Source organism: Myotis lucifugus, unplaced genomic scaffold (assembly GCF_000147115.1).
Source record: "Myotis lucifugus unplaced genomic scaffold, Myoluc2.0 scaffold_254, whole genome shotgun sequence".
Taxonomy (NCBI): domain Eukaryota; kingdom Metazoa; phylum Chordata; class Mammalia; order Chiroptera; family Vespertilionidae; genus Myotis; species Myotis lucifugus.
The window spans coordinates 1,635,367-1,653,194 of record NW_005871302.1 but is presented as its reverse complement, the minus strand read 5'-3'; the positions used below and the strand labels follow the sequence as shown (position 1 = coordinate 1,653,194).

At 39.2% G+C, this 17,828-nt stretch overlaps 1 protein-coding gene across 3 annotated transcripts in view; it reads left to right on the top strand.

The window, feature by feature from the left end:
• The window catches only part of SPOP (speckle type BTB/POZ protein), a 74,755-nt gene that overhangs the window by 37,931 nt on the left and 18,996 nt on the right, over nt 1-17,828 (top strand). For 2 of the 3 annotated variants that reach the window (XM_006098947.3, XM_014464511.2), the window contains 2 exons: nt 2,154-2,205; nt 17,214-17,357. In XM_006098947.3, coding sequence (XP_006099009.1) covers nt 17,280-17,357 — 78 coding nt within the window. In that variant the 5' untranslated portion in view covers nt 2,154-2,205; nt 17,214-17,279. The remainder of the gene's footprint in view (nt 1-2,153; nt 2,206-17,213; nt 17,358-17,828) is intronic. The other variant, XM_006098948.3, reaches the window with a different exon arrangement.

Below are 17,828 nucleotides of genomic sequence, written 5' to 3'. Positions count from 1 at the left end.
TTATAAAAAAAGTACCTATATAAGCACCAATAGGACCTAGAAATATATCATTGCTACACCCTGAAGAAGCTTGCTGTGTGCCTCTCCTAGCTTATAAACCATACGTTTGCTCAGAGGTATGACTAGTGTGACATTTATGATAATTACTAGTGACCTGTTAGGCAAAATCGCGGGAGACCTGGGATATCCACCCCCCCCCCCCGCCCCCATGCCATGGGACGGCCCTGAGTCCTGGAGTGCCGCCCTGGTGCCCTGCCTCCGGGCCGCATGCAGCGGCCGCGGGGCTGTGGAAACCCCGGCAGAAGCAGTGAAAAGTGGCCGCTGGGACCTGCCAGCCCCGCTGCCGCTGCCCCGCCCCCGCTGTGTGTGCTGCCATCTTGTGACAGTGTTACAGCATGAGAGTCAATTTGCATGTTACCTCTTTATAATATAAGATATTCTTTGTGATGTTACTATCTAGGTTTCATTACAAACCATATAGCTTAATTTTGTCTGCTTTTGAACTTTATATACATGGAATAATACTGTAAGTGTTCTTTTGTGTCTTCTTTCAGACCAAATAGTATGTTTGTAACTTTCATCCATGTCATTGTGTATAACTGTAGTTTAATTTCATTGCCATATAGCATCATATTATTTGAACATACCCCAACTTATGTAGCCATTCTAGGGTTGATGATGTTTTTGGCCGTTATGAATACTCCTACTATGAACTTTTTTTTTTATGTGTGCTGATGGAAATATGCAAGAGGAGTTTCTCTGGGCCATATTTGAGAGTGAAATTGCTGGATCTTTAGTTTTATTAGATAACAAACCGTTTTCCCAAAGTGGTTGTACTAATTTGTCCTACCAGGAGTGTGAGAGTGTCCCTACTCCTCCTAATCCTTACCAGTATTGTCAGACTCTTTAAATTTTGCTAATCCTTTGGGCCTAAAACTGTTCATTCTAGCAAATTAACTGAGAAACCAAAACCTTAAACTTAAAAAACAGAGAGAGAAAGAGAGAGAGAGAGAGAGAGAGAGAGAGAGAGAGAGAACGCGCATGCCAAGGACTAAAGGTTTTGACTTTAAGAAACATAGATATTCAGAACATTTTTATTTAAGTTCAATGATAACTTCTGCCTAAGGAGTAGTTACTTATAAAGTCTTAAAGGCATGTTATCTGTCTATACCCTCAGAAGATCAGAAACCTTGTCTGTGTTTTTTTGGGGATGTGTGTGTGTTTTGAAACCACTACATCTCAAATAACGACTTGCACAGTTGGTGTTCAGTAAATATTAAATAAATGAATTCAGCCTGACTCTTGCTACTCTTAAATCTTCTCGTCATGATTGTCCTATTTTAACATCAGTAGTTTAAGACAATTTTTGGTGAGGGCTCATTCCATTACTGATAGTAACCAAAATAAGAGAAATTCATTTGTACCAGTGTAACAGTTAAAGATAATGTTTACATTTTCAGAAAAGATGCCATTTTTAAGGAATTATCCCCAATATATGCAATACTTCTTTTCCTGCAAAAGGGAAGATAGCACCAGAATTTTATGACTGCATGAGGCTCCTGAAGCTTTGCACCCACTCTTATTCCTGTTTCTATTTTGAGTCACTTTGTAGGATATGATAGATTATTAGGTAGTGCAATGATGGTGTTTAGCCAAGTTATCTCACCAGTCTTCAACAGGAACCTAATGTTACAACTGTTTATCAAAACCATAGGAAACACGGCTTTGTTTAAGTGCATTTTGTTTTGGTGTAATTGACCCACAGAACACTTTTTTAAGGGGTATTTTACATAAGAACTTCATAGTAATTCTTTCAATATTTTGTGAGGGAGCTGGCAAAAGTGATCACTCCTCTCAGGTTACTGTGGGGCAAGCCACTTATTTCATTTTGCTACATTCATAGGCCAGTTCATTAGAATAATTAGCTTTGGATTTTCCTGACTTTAATTTCTAAGTATTATCTTTTTGAAAGATCACTAAAAAAAAATAGAGCATTCAGGACTACAGATATAAGAATGGTAATTTGACTTGTAAATCCTAGCAACTGTACACCTCCTTTTGTAAGATTTCCCCATTGCAAAATAGCCAAAGTAAGCACTTGTCTGAGATTCAGAATCTAGTTAAGTCTGATTCATCATCTCTATTTCCAACAGAGATTTCCTGTTAGACAAGACAAATTGGTCTTCCTACTACTGACTTAACTTGGTGAGTTTTCATATAGTTTTATTTTAAATATAGTTTAAGATGAAGAAAAAAGTGGAATGAAGTGCATAGAAATATTTACCATGACTTTAAAAAATGCACATCTTGAGTGCAATCAATCTACTGTTTCATTTCAGTGCAAATGGTATGTAAAGTTGGAAGTCATAGAAAGTAAGCAGGTAGGGTGATATTTAAAAAACACGCACGAGCATAACAAACTGTGAAAGAAACCCTTTTATAAGTGCCCTCAAAATAAGTTTTATTCTAAATATTCATTCCTGGAGTAAACTAGAGTTATTCTTCTGGTGACTATTTTATACAGATAGGATTAGGCTATATAATGATGGTGGAGAAGAGAAAAGATGTTTAGATTTAAAATTTTAATCAACAGTTGATAATGCATGATTTTGAAACCTTAGAGTAAGATTGTTTCTCCCTAGAAAAGATCTTCAGGGAAATTAGAATTGCAGTTTAGAAAAGGAGGTACCTTAAAGCAATTCATGGGTTTCATTTTACTCTATAAAAGGAGTTTGATGTTGAGCAGATTGCCTTTGTTGTATGTACCCTTAGAACCCATCTCTTTGTGGGTAACTTTAAAAAAATCCTTCTATCATTCTGGCTAGCATCTTAAAACTTTTACTTTGTGGTATGAGATTCTTGCCTCAAATGCTTAAGTATGTTTTTACAGTGTCTTAGTGGGTAAAACAGGTGTTATTGCTTGTTAATCTAAATTATGACACAAATCATTGGGAGGCAGGAAATTCTGTTAAAGCAGACATTCTGTCTAACTTTCCCTTGTTTTGTCTGCCTGTGTGGTTTCACTTTTTCCTTGTGTCATGAATTTTGGGATGAACTTTTAAAGCTGAGAACTTCCTGCCCATCCTTTGTTCCATTTAGTTTAGTTAGAACCTTACCATTTACATAGAAATGGACTTATTTTCATAACTTTAGAATAAGAGAGAATTTATGTTCTGCCAATATTTGCTATGCAAGGAGCATGGGTTCATGTAAACAGTCATCAGATTTCTTTAGTTAAGGCCATAGTTAAAGGAGAAGATGAAAGCATATGTATACCCCAGTCTCTTATAGTTAGAGGGAGGTCTAGGTGTCTCTCATAAAGAGGTAGTTCCAGAAAATATTGAATTCTGTTAAAAATGTCTTTTTTTTAAACTAGATAGTATTACATTAGTTAATGCTGAAGGAAATTGATTGCCCATGTAGTAAATGTACCAAACCTCTGGAGCATAGTGAGCCTTTTCAGCTTCTGAGTTAATGAACTTATTCCAAATTGTATACCTTAAGACTAACTTAGCCTTTCTTCTTTAATATGCATTCTTTGGGCCCTTTCTATAGCCAAATTGTGTTAGCAAGAAATATTTTTAAATGGCTTGGCTAAAGTATAGATGGCCAAAGAGAACCACATGTTGGATTTGGCTTCTATAAAGGCTAGAAGACCCTGTGGGTTATGCAACCTCTCCCTATTTGTTTCATAAAATGACTCTAGTTTTTGAGGTCCTTGTAGATTGAACACACTTGAACTGAATTAGGGCCAGGCCTTTCATCTGTTTACTATTTGGATTTTATAAGGTTCCTCATAGTTGTAGTGGAAGGGAAAGAGTGAAAAACCTTTCAAATCTCAAAACAAACTTTGGGAATATAATTATATATAAATAGAATCTTCTTAGCCATAAGGTTTTCTTTCTCCCTCTCACTTCTCCCCCTCCTCTCCCCGCTTCCCCCTTCCCACCGCTTCTTTAATTTTAATAATTCTGTTCCAGCTCTTGTTTTAGAATAAATTTTCTCAACCTAGAGGAGAAATCTTTGATAACATGTGGGATGTGTTAAAATCTTCATCTTTTCTAACTGCTCTTTGTGGCCTTAGAGATTTTCGCCCAGGCCATTCCGTTGAATTAACATGTTATAATTTGTGAAAAGATTGGAGTTGCTGATTGTTTAGTTTTGCCTACCCAACTTCATTTCTAAAGGTGTTTTCCTTTGGAACTGAGATCCACTTTGAAGTGAAATAGCCCTGTTATAATCAGATTTGTTTGCTGATTTGGATTCATGTCGTTCCATTTCAGACATCTCCCAAATGATGGATTTTGAAAGTAATGTGTGGAGAAGCTTAATCTGATGAACCCTATCTGCCTTTTTAAAAAAGCAGTTGGAGGAGTTTTTCTTTTTCCTAGCAGGGTTCTAATTAAGAGCAGCACCTGATGGTTTTAAGCCAGGTCTTGTGAAATTTGTGGTTATTGTAGCCATGGTTTATTCTGCTGTGTCCTCCATCCAAGTGGAGACAGGATATTTTTCTTTCATTGTTGTTTTGTAGATGTATTTAGCTCAATAGTAATTTGTATTTAAATTAAAAGCAAAAACAAAACTCAAAAAGTCTTTTTAAGGTCTAAGGAGACATAATTCTACAAGACTATTGAGTGGCATCTGCCTGTCTTTTTCCAGGAGAGGCCTCTGCATGTGGAGCAGAGCATGCATTGCATTGCCCCTGGACATATTTTGGGGGTAGAGAATTAGGCTAATATGTCTATGTCAACAACTCTCACATAATGGATAGTTTTCAGTGGAAGGGAATGATTCCCCAGACCTTAACTTAAATTGGCAATACATTTTTCTGCTCTTTGATTATTTTGCTACCTGGAAAAGTTGCATCCAAAGTGAAAATTATTCCATATTTTAACCTTTGAGCTGGCTGCTAAGGTCTCCTTGGGGACAGGGACACTTTGTAGTTATTTATAACCTTAGAAAAGGGCAGTACGACTGTAAACAGCCAGCACACACTGAGGCTTGGGAGTCAGTGGAAGCATTTGTTGGTTATCTCACTACTTTCTATGAGTTGAAATTCATGTACCTTCTGTTCATTCTGACTTTGTCTGGATGAGCCTTACTAGCCAGGCTAGTCCATAAAACTCTATCTAATAACGCTTAGATTGAGGAGAAGAAGGAAAAATAACCATTTCAGGTACAGAAGCGTATCTAATCCTCACAATCATTTTAGATTCTATGCTTGTCTAAAAGATATCTATAAACTGGGAAGATCTTAAAGGTATTGACATGCATACATAATACTATGCTTGTTTCTGAGTTTTTCTTATATGCAACAGTTGCAAGAGCAATTCAACTCTTAATTAGATAAATATTTGGTGGTGGCAGAAAGTATGTTCTACATCTTAGTCTGGTATAGGAAAAACTTAGTTACATATCTAGATATGTTTTAAGGTATGTATTTGTGTGTGTGTACATATATTTTTTATATATTTACATAATTAAAAATCTTAGATTTTTTTTTAATCAAAGAAGAGTGTAGTTTTTGGAATGTATTACTTCTTTAAAATTGGTGTGAGATAAACTGATAATTTTCTTTGTTTAATGTTCTGTGGTTTTAAAAGTATGCCTGGGTTCCTATGCTGTTATTCATTCAGCAACTCCCAAACTTTAACATTTTAACTAGAGCTTGTTAAGGAAAAGCTAGGATTTCAAGACAGAGTCTAGTTATTCAGCAACAATTTTATTAACAAATATTTATTTACTTTTTAATATGTTTCTATTGATTTTAGAGAGAGAGGAAGGGAAACAGAAAGAGAGATAGAAACATTGATGAAAGCGATGATCGGCTGCCTTCTGCATAACCCTCACCCGAGATAGAGCCTGCAACTGGGGCATGTGCCCTGAATGGGAATCAAACCGGGGACCTCTCAGTGCATGGGTTGATGCTCAACCATTGAGCCACACTTGCCAGGAACAAATATTTATTGAGTGCCTACTATACCATTAGGCACATGGGGGATGCTCTTCTCTCATTGAGCTTAACTTCTAGTGGGGAAAACAATAGACAAGTAAAAAAAATTAAAACAATAATTTCAGATGGTGGTAATAAAGAACAAAATAAAATAGGGTAATATGACGAAAGGGATGGAGTAGAAGTGGGCTTTAGATCAGATGGTCAGAGAAAACCTCTCAGGATATTACATTTGATAGAATATCTAAAAGACAAGAGGGAGCCAGCTATGAAAAGAACCGAGGGAAGAAAGAGCTTTTCAGGTAGAGGAAAGAGTCTGGTGTGTTCACCAAATAGAATTAATGGCCTGAGTGGCTGGCATGGTGCTTGAGAAGGCTAAGTGTTAGATGAGGTCAGGGAGGTGCAATGAGGCCTTGGCTGTGATGACAGAAGGTACATTTTATTCGGATAGCAGGGGAAGCCACTGAAGAATTCCTGTCTTATTTCTCATAAGCGTCAGATTTAGAAGCCGTCTCATAGCTTAGAAAAATTATTTGTAAATGCTGCTTATTCTTTTAAAATTTTTTACTTATTATTTGAAAAGGTAATATAGTCACATAGTTAAAAATTCAGAAAGTACAAAAGGGAATACAATGGAAATTCTTCCCAACCAAGTACCCAGTTTCTTTCCTTGAAAGTAACCAGTGTCTCTAGCTTTACATATATATATCTTTTAAAAATATATGTTAAAACAAATAGCTTTGCCCCTTTAAATAGAAAGAGCTTTCTCCTTCCTTTTTAAAATTTTTTATTTTTTTGTTAATCCTTACCTGAGGATATTTTTTCCATTGATTTTTAGAGAGAGTGGAAGGGAAGGGGAGAGACAGAGAGAAACATCAATGAGTTGCCTCCTACACACACCCCAACCAGGCCCGGGGATCAAGCTTGAAACCAAGGTACATGCTCTTGAGTGGAATCAAACCTGAACCCTTCAGTCTGAGGGCCAATGCTCTATCCACTGAGCCAAACCAGCTAGGGCTCTCATTCCTTTTTATTAAAAACAGATGCTTATTACATTGTCTGTATCATAATTTAATCCCCTGTTCATAGATTTTTAGGTTATTTCTATTATTTTGTGATTACAAATAGTGTTATAGTGAGAAAAACTTTATATTTATCATGTTTATCATATAGTAGGTTAAATTTCTAGAAGTGGAATTGCTGAATCAAAGAATATATGCATTTTTTATTCATTCTGATATACATTTCTCTTGATGGAGATTGTAACAATTTATGCTCTAATCAGAAATGTTCTTCTTACCCTGGACAAGTATTATCAGACATTTTGATCTTTGCAAACTCACTGGGTGAATCAATGTGCAGTTTAATTTGCATTTATCTTATTATGAGTGAAAGTTGAACATATTTTCACATATTTAAGAACCATTGGTATTAACATTCCTATAAACTATTGGCTGTTCTTTGCCCATTTTTTAAAATATATTTTATTGATTTTTTACAGAGAGGAAGGGAGAGAGATAGAGAGCCAGAAACATCAATGAGAGAGAAACATTGATCAGCTGCCTCCTGCACGCCCCCCACTGGGGATGTGCCCGGAACTAAGGTACATGCCCTTGACTGGAATCGAACCTGGGACCCTTGAGTCCGCAGGCCGACGCTCTATCCACTGAGCCAAACCAGTTCTGGCATGCCCATGGCTGTTGACTTTTTTCGCATTGATCTTTAGATTCACTTAATACTAAATACCTCTTAAAGATTTCAAAAACAAAGAGTGTTATATGTCAGCTTATATCTCAATTTTTTTAGAAAGCAGCTATCTTTAACTTATAAATTGTGTTGTTGTTCATCCTCACTTTAGGATGTTTTTTCCATTGATTTTTAGATAGAGTGGAAGAGGGAAGGAGGAAGGGGAGAAGGAGAGAGAAAGAAACATCAATGTGAGAGAGACACATTGATTGGTTGCCTCCTGAATGTGCCTGGACCAAGGCAGGGATTGAACCTGCAACCCAGGTACATGCCCTTGACTGGGAATTGAACCCATGACCCTTCCATGCACGGGCCAATGTTCTAACCACTGAGCACACCAGCCAGGGCTAACTTACAGATTTTATAAAGAACATGATAAGGGACATAAGAGAAACCAAGTCTTTCCTTTGCTGATTGAGGTCTCTCTTTGATGACTCTTAGTTTTATTTTAAGAAGTATCTCTAAATTTTAAAAAAGTGCATTTAGTATTTGGTTATACTAGATTGAACTAAAAAAAAGTTTACCTATAATAAATATTCAAAAGTCATTCAAATGTTGCAACAGAGAAAGTCAGTATGACCTATAATAATCTGTCCTTGGGGTTATGAGAAAGAAGTTATTACCCCTGGGCTGTATATGATTGAAGACACTATAACAGAAGAAACACAAACCCTCCTTTGAAGTCACATCAGTTTCGCAAAAATGAGTATACTCAAATCTTTTTATAGTTTAGTTTCTTCTCCCCCCCCCCCCCTTCTTCTCTCCTTCCCTTAATTGTCAACAATCTTTTTGGCTTCTTCTGTTTTGAAAATGCAAACGTCTCTCAGGTTTAAAATAGTTATGACATTGGGGTTTTTCCTTACTTGGAAACTGTACAAGTCTTTAAACCAAAAGAAAAAAAAAGTGACAGGCTTTAAAAAAGTCCCTAACAAACCATTCTTTGACAAGAAGCTATGTTCCCAGCCATCTAACTTGTGCATGTTTGTGTATTATGTTGAACCACATGAAATTGCCCATATTTGGCTATTTTCAGCCTACTGAACAATTACATGGATCAATCTGATATATCCACAATCAATTCTGTAATTTAAAGGCTGATGGGTAGAAGGCTAATGCATAGATACCATGTGGGGATTATGCCTGTTTTAGTTTGTTGAAAAATTTCTCTGAATGATAAGATTAGATTGAAGATGGACGAATGCTTGTAGAGAATAAAAGAAAGATAAAAATAACTGTATAAATTGTCTAACACTTATCAGAGAGTGTGCTAGCCTAGCTCTGTGTATACTGCAGGTTAAACTATTGCAACACTTTCCCCTGTTGTATCCTGAAAGAATCCTGGTTATGTAAGAGTTTAATTCAAATTACTGATTTTTGTCTTCAGAATGAAAGAAATGATAGCCAATCCTTTTCTCCATGTAGAATGAAGATATACTTAATATTGGATGAAAAATTCACTTTACCAGGGCTGAAACTTGAGAGTGCCAGGCTAGGAGTTTTTGGCTTTGTTTATAACTCATTCAAAAGAACAAATTAATGATTTTCATTACATTGCAAATCTAATATACTCAGCACTGTTCAAAGCACTCTTTTAGAGATATGTGAAAGAAAAAAACAGAAAAGTTAATGGACTTGAATGCAATTGGATAAATGTTTCAGCCATCAAAGTATTTTTGCTGAACGCCTTGTTCCAGGCAGGCTGCTAGGTGGTGAAGGGGATATAAGGAATAGTTGCAAGTTCCTTTTAAGGAACTTAAAGTTTACTTGAGGCAACAGAAGTGTTCATAAGTGTAAAAAAAGGCAGAAAAGAAGTGCACTGTGTAGGTTCAATGAAAGTATCTGCATCATAATACCTGCTAGGAAACATTCTGTTAGAGATTGTTATTAGTTGCTATCTGATTATTACCTTCATTGGAATTTGAGCAGTATTACAGTTGACAGGTATTTTAAGTATATTTCTTGGTCTACTCAGAAGAGGTGTAACCACAGGTCAGGATTTAATAGAGTGAACAGAAAAATAAGTGGTGGTATATAACAGATATGTTCAGTCTCAGAGTTGTCAACATACTGGGAAGTTTTGCTAAGCTTTGGAGAATAAATTTCTTATTTGAGAACTTGACAGTTTGTCCTAACTTGTTTGAAGTTGGGAACAATATATTTTGGTGCTAGTTGTCTCCTACAAAGGTTCTCAAACCGTGACCCTCAAATAGACCTCCTCTTTTCTAAAATTGTTTTTCTGCTGGGTATCTGCAGTAGTTGACGTAAAGTGCTAGAGAGTTCATGTAACACCAGGCTGCTTTGCTGATCAACACTTCGCCCATGGTGCCTGCTATGAGTGAAATTAATTAGACTTGTGCTATCCTAGTCAATTTCCCTCTCAGCAGGTTGTGTGGTTAGAGCTCCTCAGAGTCTAAGGCTGATTCTGCAGTTCTTTTAGCTACCAGGTTGGACATTTTTTAAAAATTGGAAGAAAGGTGATATTATTAAAAAAACACAACAACAATAAAAGACTTGGCTACAAAATGAGTTAGAAGCAAAAAAGAAAAAAAAATGGCCAAGACTAAAGTATTTTTTTTTCTGGTTGTAATAATGGACCATGGTTCAATAGCAACAATTAAGCCATTAAAATAAACAGGTTTTAAAATTTGTACTTTTCTTAGACCTAGAGAATTCTTAAGTTGTTAATTATTAGATAAATTGGAACTATTTTTAAAACTTCAAGATGAACTCAAATTAGTATGTTATAATTGTTCAGGATAGAGCTGAGCCTGCACCCCACACCTCTAGAGCCACATTTTATGCTCTTAACTAACATATAAATTTTACATCTTTTAAGATTTTGAAATTTCATTCTGGCCTCTACTGGCAGTAATGGTAACTGGGATTTGTAAAACTGCTTTGTGGTGATTTACTCATTGCTAGACAAACAGTTCTGTGACAATGTGTTTTCCCTCAAGTGCAAGCCTACTTTGATTATAGGTGATCCAGTATAGCATTTGGTCTCTTTTCTTGATGTTTTCGTGGAATCAGGAATTGCACCAACCAAGGAGGCTCAAATGCCAATGCAATGCTTCGTTTGCTAGCTTAAGTGAAATAGTACATCATGTTTAAGATTGTTAACTCCATCTCTGATTATATGGGATGCTTTAGTTGTAAATGCCTATAGAATAGTGTTTAAAACCAGTGGGGACTCTGGTCAGACCAATGGTATTACTCTCTGAGGGCAATAACTCCCCCTCCATGATCTATAGTAATAAAAGGGCAATATGCTAATTAGACCAGATGTCTTCTGGGCGTCATTCCGGATGTCCTTCCTGACAAAGCCAGGGCTGGAGGGAAGCCAGCGGGTGGCCCGAGGGAAGCCAGCCCGGTCCCAGGTGCCTGCAGGTGGCCGGAGGAGGGAAGCAGCCCGGGTCCCGGGTGCTGGAGGGAAGCCGATGCCGACAGCTGGGGGAAGGAAGGCCTACTTTTGCATGAATTTTTGTGCATTGGGCCTCTAGTTATTACATAAGTGTCAGTGACTGTGTATGAGTTGAGTGATTTTTTTTTTTGTAATTCATTTATACCTATTTCTCCAAATGCTTTGAGGCAGTTTCCAAAATCACTTAATAGAAAAGAATAATCAGTTGAAGGAATTACAGTAAAGGGAATAACAATGTTAAGTAAATAATAAAGCTATTATAGAATGAGCATTTGAATCTGTACAAAATATAGCATATAGAATAACCTATAGTTTCAAAAGATAGGTCACAAATTTGTCTCAGGGCTTTTTAGTAGCCAAGCAAAGAGGACAACATAATAAGATTCATATTGTCTGTCCATAGCTAAAAACAAACCAGTATTCAGGAAAGAAATTTCTTTCTTGGGTATTATAAACCAGATAGTGTGTGATATAATGGAACACATCCTTACTTTATTCCTACAATTAATACAATATATTAAAAAAATAAAGCAGAACAGTACAAAGAATAATACACACTCAAATAGTTATCATCCCAAATCTCACAGTCATTTGTATTGTCATATTTGCCTCAGATCATCCTTATTTTTAAAGATATATGAGAGATCAACTTGAAATGCCTTATTTTCCCAGCCTCATTGTTCTCCCTTGGTCTCCTATCATGAATCTGATGCACAGCTTGTCCTTTTTTTTTTTTTAAATAAATCTTTATTGTTGAGATTATTACAGATGTTCCTCTTTTTTCCCCCCATACCTCCCCTCCACCCGGTTCCCACCCCACCCCATACCCTTACCCACCGCCACTGTCCTCATCCATAGGTGTAAGATTTTTGCCCAATCTCTTCCCGCACCTCTTAAACCCCCTGCCCCCCGAGAATTGTCAGTCCACTCCCTTTCTATGCCCCTGATTCTATTATATTCACCAGTTTATTCTGTTCACCAGATTTTTTTATTGACTTGATTTTTAGATTCACTTGTTGATAGATATGTATTTATTGTCACTTTGTTGTTCATAATTTTTATCTTTACCTTTTTCTTCTTCCTCTTCTTAAAGAATACCCTTCAGCATTTCATATAATCCTGGTTTGGTGGTGATGAACTCCTTTAGCTTTTTCTTGTCTGTGAAGCTCGTTATCTGACCTTCAATTCTAAATGATAGCTTTGCTGGGTAGAGTAATCTTGGTTGTAGGTTCTTGCTATTCATCACTTTGGATATTTCTTGCCACTCCCTTCTGGCCTGCATAGTTTCTGTTCAGAAATCGGCTGACAGTTGTATGGGTATTCCCTTGTAGGTAACTAACTTTTTCTCTTGCCACTTTTAAGATTCTCTCTTTGTCTTTTGCCCTTGGCATTTTAATTATGATGTATCTTGGTGTGGTCCTCTTTGGATTCCTCTTGTTTGGGGTTCTCTGCGCTTCCTGGACTTGTAAGTCTATTTCTTTCACCAGGTAGGGGAAGTTTTCTGTCATTATTTCTTCTAATAGGTTTTCAATATCTTGCTCTCTCTCTTCTTCTGGCACCCCCATAATTCGGATGTTGGTACGCTTGAAGTTGTCCCAGAGGCTCCTTACACTATCTTCATATTTTTGGACTCTTTTTGCTTTTCTGGTTGGGTGTTTTTTGCTTCCTTGTATTTCAAATCTTTGATTTGATTCTTGCGATCCTCTAGTCTACTGTTGAATTTCTGTATATTATTCTTTATTTCAGACAGTGTATGCTTAATTTCTGACTGGTCCTTTTTCATTTTTTTGGCATTCTTATTAAGATCCTTGAAGGTATCACTAAGTTCCTCGGAGGTCTCACGAAGTTCCTTGGAGATTTCTAGAAGATTCTTGAGTAAACTTATTAGTGTGGTTTTGAACTCTATATCCAGTAGTTTGCTTTCCTCCATTTCTTTCATTCATAACATGTTTTTTTGTCTCCGCATTTTGGCTGCTTCCCTGTGTTAATAGAATGGCTTTGTGTGGTAGGTGTTCTATAGGGCCCAGTGGCTCAGCCTCCCCAATCACCTGAGGTGGACACTCTTGGTGCACCCCTTTGTGGGCTGTGTGCACAGTCTTGTTGTAGTTAAGCTTTGATTGCTGTTGGTATTACTGGGAGGAATTGACCTCCAGGCCAATTGGCTGTGAGGACCCGCTGTGCCTATAGTGGAAGAACTGCTGTGCTGGAGACACACTTATGGGGCAGGACTTGCTTCAGTGGGGCTTTTGTGCTCACTGAGTCTGCCTCTTGAGTGTATCACTTATGAATGTGAGGAGTTGAAATCTAGTATCTGACCACTGGGTACACTGGCTCTTGGATCTCCAAGGAGGTGCAAAGTCAGCCACTGCCTGAGGCCACCCAGCAGGAGCTACAACGAGATCTGCAGATTTCTCCTCTTTGTTTGTAGTTTGGAAGTTTGGAGCTCTCTGACCCAGCTGCAGTTTGTTAGGTTAGGCTGCGAAAGGACAGGCCATTCATATGCAAAAGCAGCTGCGCACAGCTTGGGTGGAGTTGTAAATTGCGTTGGGCTGGGCCTCAGGGAATCACCAGGGCAGAGCAAACAGCGAAGGCTGCCAGTCAGCCGTCTCCATGTCTCCACATCCCTGCGTCGTGCGCCCCCACGCAGGAACAATGATCGCTGCAGGCACCTCTGCGAGAAAGCCACCCTCACTTTCTGACCCGATGCCAGACAATCCAGTTTCTCCCCGTAGAGTCTCGGTCCCCAGAGTCTCTCTGGAAACTGGAGTTCAGAGCAGTTGGGAGCTTGTATCTCCCTTCCAATTGAAAAATTCAGCGCACCCAGTTGCCAGCCCATTTCACGTGCCTCCGTACCTCCGTTCTTGGCGCCTCCGCACCTCCTCCCAGTCTCAGTGCACTTTTTTCTTTCCTTCTAGTTGTAGAACTTCCACTCAGCCAGCTTTCCCGTGGTTCTGGATGATAGCCGTTTTGTCTTTTAGTTGTAATTTTGGTGTGGTTGTGAGAGGCAGCACATACAGGTGTATACCTTATGCTGCCATCTTGGTTCTCCCTTGTGTCTTTTTTTTTTTTACTTCTGCATGCATACACCTGTAGATAATATATCATCTTAAATTTGTATAAATAATGTACTACACATAGCATTACAAAAGTTGTCTTTTTTTATTAGCATTGTGTTTGATCTCATCTCCATGGTGCTGTAGAACTAGTTAATTAATTTTAATTCTAAAATATAGTTTCCCATTATATGGAAACTAGAGGCCCAATATATGAAATTCGTGCACAGGTGAGGTCCCTAGGCCTGGACAATAATCAGGGCCAATCAGGGCCAGGCTGATGAAAGCCTGGCCGGAGAGGAGGCAACGGTCGCTGGGCCGGACGCGGAAGGAACGGACGCCGGACACTGATGCCACCATTGTTGGTGCCCCACCACTGTGTGGTTCCCCACCTCCTCCTGCCCTTCCCTTGCCAATGTGCCACCACCGTGGCAGGTGGGCAGCAGGGCGATCAAGGCTTGCTGGCCGGTGGGAGGGACAGAGCATGGGAGGTTGGCCGCTGGCCCCGAGGAGGGAGATGGCCCTCAGCCCCCCTGGGAAAGGGGCCACAAGGAGGGACCACGGGAGGTTGGCCGGCCGGGGGTTTGAGGGAGAGAGGGACCACAGGAGGTTGGCCAGCTGGGGGAGGTTGGCTGTGGGAGCACACTGACCACCAGGGGGCAGCTCCTGCATTGAGCATCTGCCCCCTGGTGGTCAGTGCGTGTCATAGCGACTGGTTGTTACAGTCATTTAGGCTTTTATATATATACTAGTGACACATCGCACAAAATCTCAGGAGACCCAGGACACCCCCCTCACCGCATCATGGGACCTCCCCGAGTCCCGGAGTCCTGCCCCATGTGGCCAGCGCACTGCCGGATGGCCCCGAGTCCTGGAGTGCTGCCCCAATGCCCTGCCTCCGGGCCGCGTGGAGTGGTCGCGAGGCCCCGCCCCCGCGGCACGCATGTGGCACTGTGGAAACCCCAGCAGAAGATGTGTGAAGTGAACGCCAGGACCCCCGTGCCCCTGCAGGGCCGCAGGAACCCTAGCGGAAGCTGTGCAGAGCGGCCGCCGCCCCACCGTGCGCACCGCCATCTTGTAATGTGTTATGGTGTGAGGGTCAATTTGCATATTACCTCTTTATTATATAGGATGGATAACCCAATTTATTTCTCTTCTCCTTTGAATGGATTTTCAGTTTGCTTCTAGTTTTTTCATTGTTATAAAGAATGCTACATTGAACACACTTGTCTATGTCTTCTTGTGCCCATGTGCAGTTTCTCTAGGGCAGTGGTTCTCAAAATGTGGTTCCAGGACCAGCATATCAGGATCATGTGGGAACTTTGTTAGAAATGCAAATTTAGAGGCTCATTCCAAACCTCTGAATCAGAAACTCTGAGGGTGAGGCTTAGTAACCATTTTCTAGGTGATTCTGACACGCACTAAAATTTGAGAACCACTATTCTGGTGCAGTATTATAGTTTAAAGTAGATTTGCGGACCCTTAGTGTACACATATACTCAACTTCACAAGATATGGCCAAATTCCCATCCAAATATACTTTCCCACCAACAGTGTATGAGAGTTCCCATATCACCATTCACAGTTTGGTTGATTTTTCTTTCCTCCTGCAGGTCTTATAGATGTAAAATGTTTTAGAGCAACTTCCTTCCCTTCCTTCCTTCCTTCCTTCCTTCCTTCCTTCCTTCCTTCCTTCCTTTCTTTTCTTTATGAATGATATTTTTGTAAGGTAGCTGGCCTTTTTCTTAATGATTTTATAGAAACAATTTATATACCAATTCATATATTAATGAAATTATTTTTTTGTCATGCATTGCAAGGAGCTTTATTTTTTCAGTTTGGCTTTGTTTATAATACTTAAGAAAATTGTAACCTAATTCACCAATTTTTTGAGTGGCATTGGAGGGGAGAATTTTGAATTGAATTTGATTTACTACTGGGACACCCTGCTAAGATATATAGCAGTTATTGGAAATGGTCTGAGCCTTATGAGAGAAGTCAAAGTTAGAGAGATTTAGGAAATATTTTTATCAAGGCAGAAATTTGACACACTGTTGGGATGGATAAAATTGCCATGAAAGAGAATGTTGATTGAGAAAATGACTGAGGATTAAACCATGGGGAGCAATAGTGAAGGAAGAGCATCCAACAAAAGAGATTGAAGAATGATCATAGAACAGAAAGGGCAAGAGCAAGGAGAAGAATCTGGAAAATTGAATAGTGATGGGGTATAAGTGGGGAGGGATCTCTGCTGCAGAGAAAGTAACACATCTAAAAAAGGGGTAAATGTTGCCCTTCAAGAGAGCAACTAGCAATGGGTTGAGGAATAGAAACCTACTCTTCATTAGTTTGTACTAAAGTATACGAGAAGATGAGACAGTGGTTAGAGAGGTAACAAGGTCATTTCCTCTCAGGAGTAGAGTATTTGTGTCTCAGGTGAAGGAGCTGGTGGCATAGTTGTGTGCGGTGTTCACTATGCTATCTCCTCTTCAGGCAGCCTTTCCATAGATGTACTTCATATACCCATTGAGTAAATTCATTCGGTAAGATAATGTTAAGTATTGTGCAGAGGATTAAAATAGGGTGATGTAATTGTTATTAGGAGACTATATTAGAATAGGCGATCTTCTCCGAGGTTAACACTTAAGTTTGGGATTGGACTTCTAAGTAGCTATTTGAATAATATGAGTAGAGCCGAAACCGGTTTGGCTCAGTGGATAGAGCGTCGGCCTGCGGACTGAGAGGTCCCAGGTTCGATTCCGGTCGGGGGCGTGTGCCTGGGTTGCGGGCACATCCCCAGTAGGAGATGTGCACGAGGCAGCTGATCGACGTTTCTCTCTCAGTGATGTTTCTAGCTCTCTATCTCTCTCCCTTCCTCTCTGTAAAAAATCAATAAAATATATTTTTTTAAAAATATGAGTAGAGAATTCTAGGCAGGAGACAAAGTTTCTAGTCTTTGTCTAGACTAGAAGGTCAAACAGAAATAGTAGGATAATGTGCCATTAATCTAAAACATCCTTTTGCTTTTTCTGTCAACCAGAGTGAAGAGAAAACAGAAATCTTTGTCCTCTGACTTTGGAAATTTTATTTAACCTTCAAACTGGCGATGTCAAGGGTTCCAAGTCCTCCACCTCCGGCAGAAATGTCGAGTGGCCCTGTAGCTGAGAGCTGGTGCTACACACAGGTAAGTTATGTTTTCACCCTGTAAATCTTTGCATGTTGGGAGGATTTGGTGGGCAAAAGGAATACGATTTCTTTCTACATTGGGTTTTCTGTTTCTCAGGGACATAACTGCCAGATAGTAGATAGATAAGATATTTGTCAGCTTTCCATTCCTTGGTTTTCCAAGTGGAATCTGAATACCCTAGGCCATGGTTTTTCACTGGAGATTAAAAGGGGGGACTCTGAAATTAGATCCACTTACATCCTCCTTGATGGAAATGTGTTCCTGTGTTGGGCAACTCAAAAGGAAACTAGGTTTGAGATTTTCAACCCCAGGTAGTGGCATCAACATCTCAATTGTTATCTGCTTTCCCAACCCTGTCCATGTTTTTCCTACTTTCCATTCAGTATTTCTCAGAAGCTGAGAAAAGTTATGAAAGCAGTTGGTCACTGTGAGATTTCTTAAAACGTGGATGAGGGCCCTGCCGGTGTG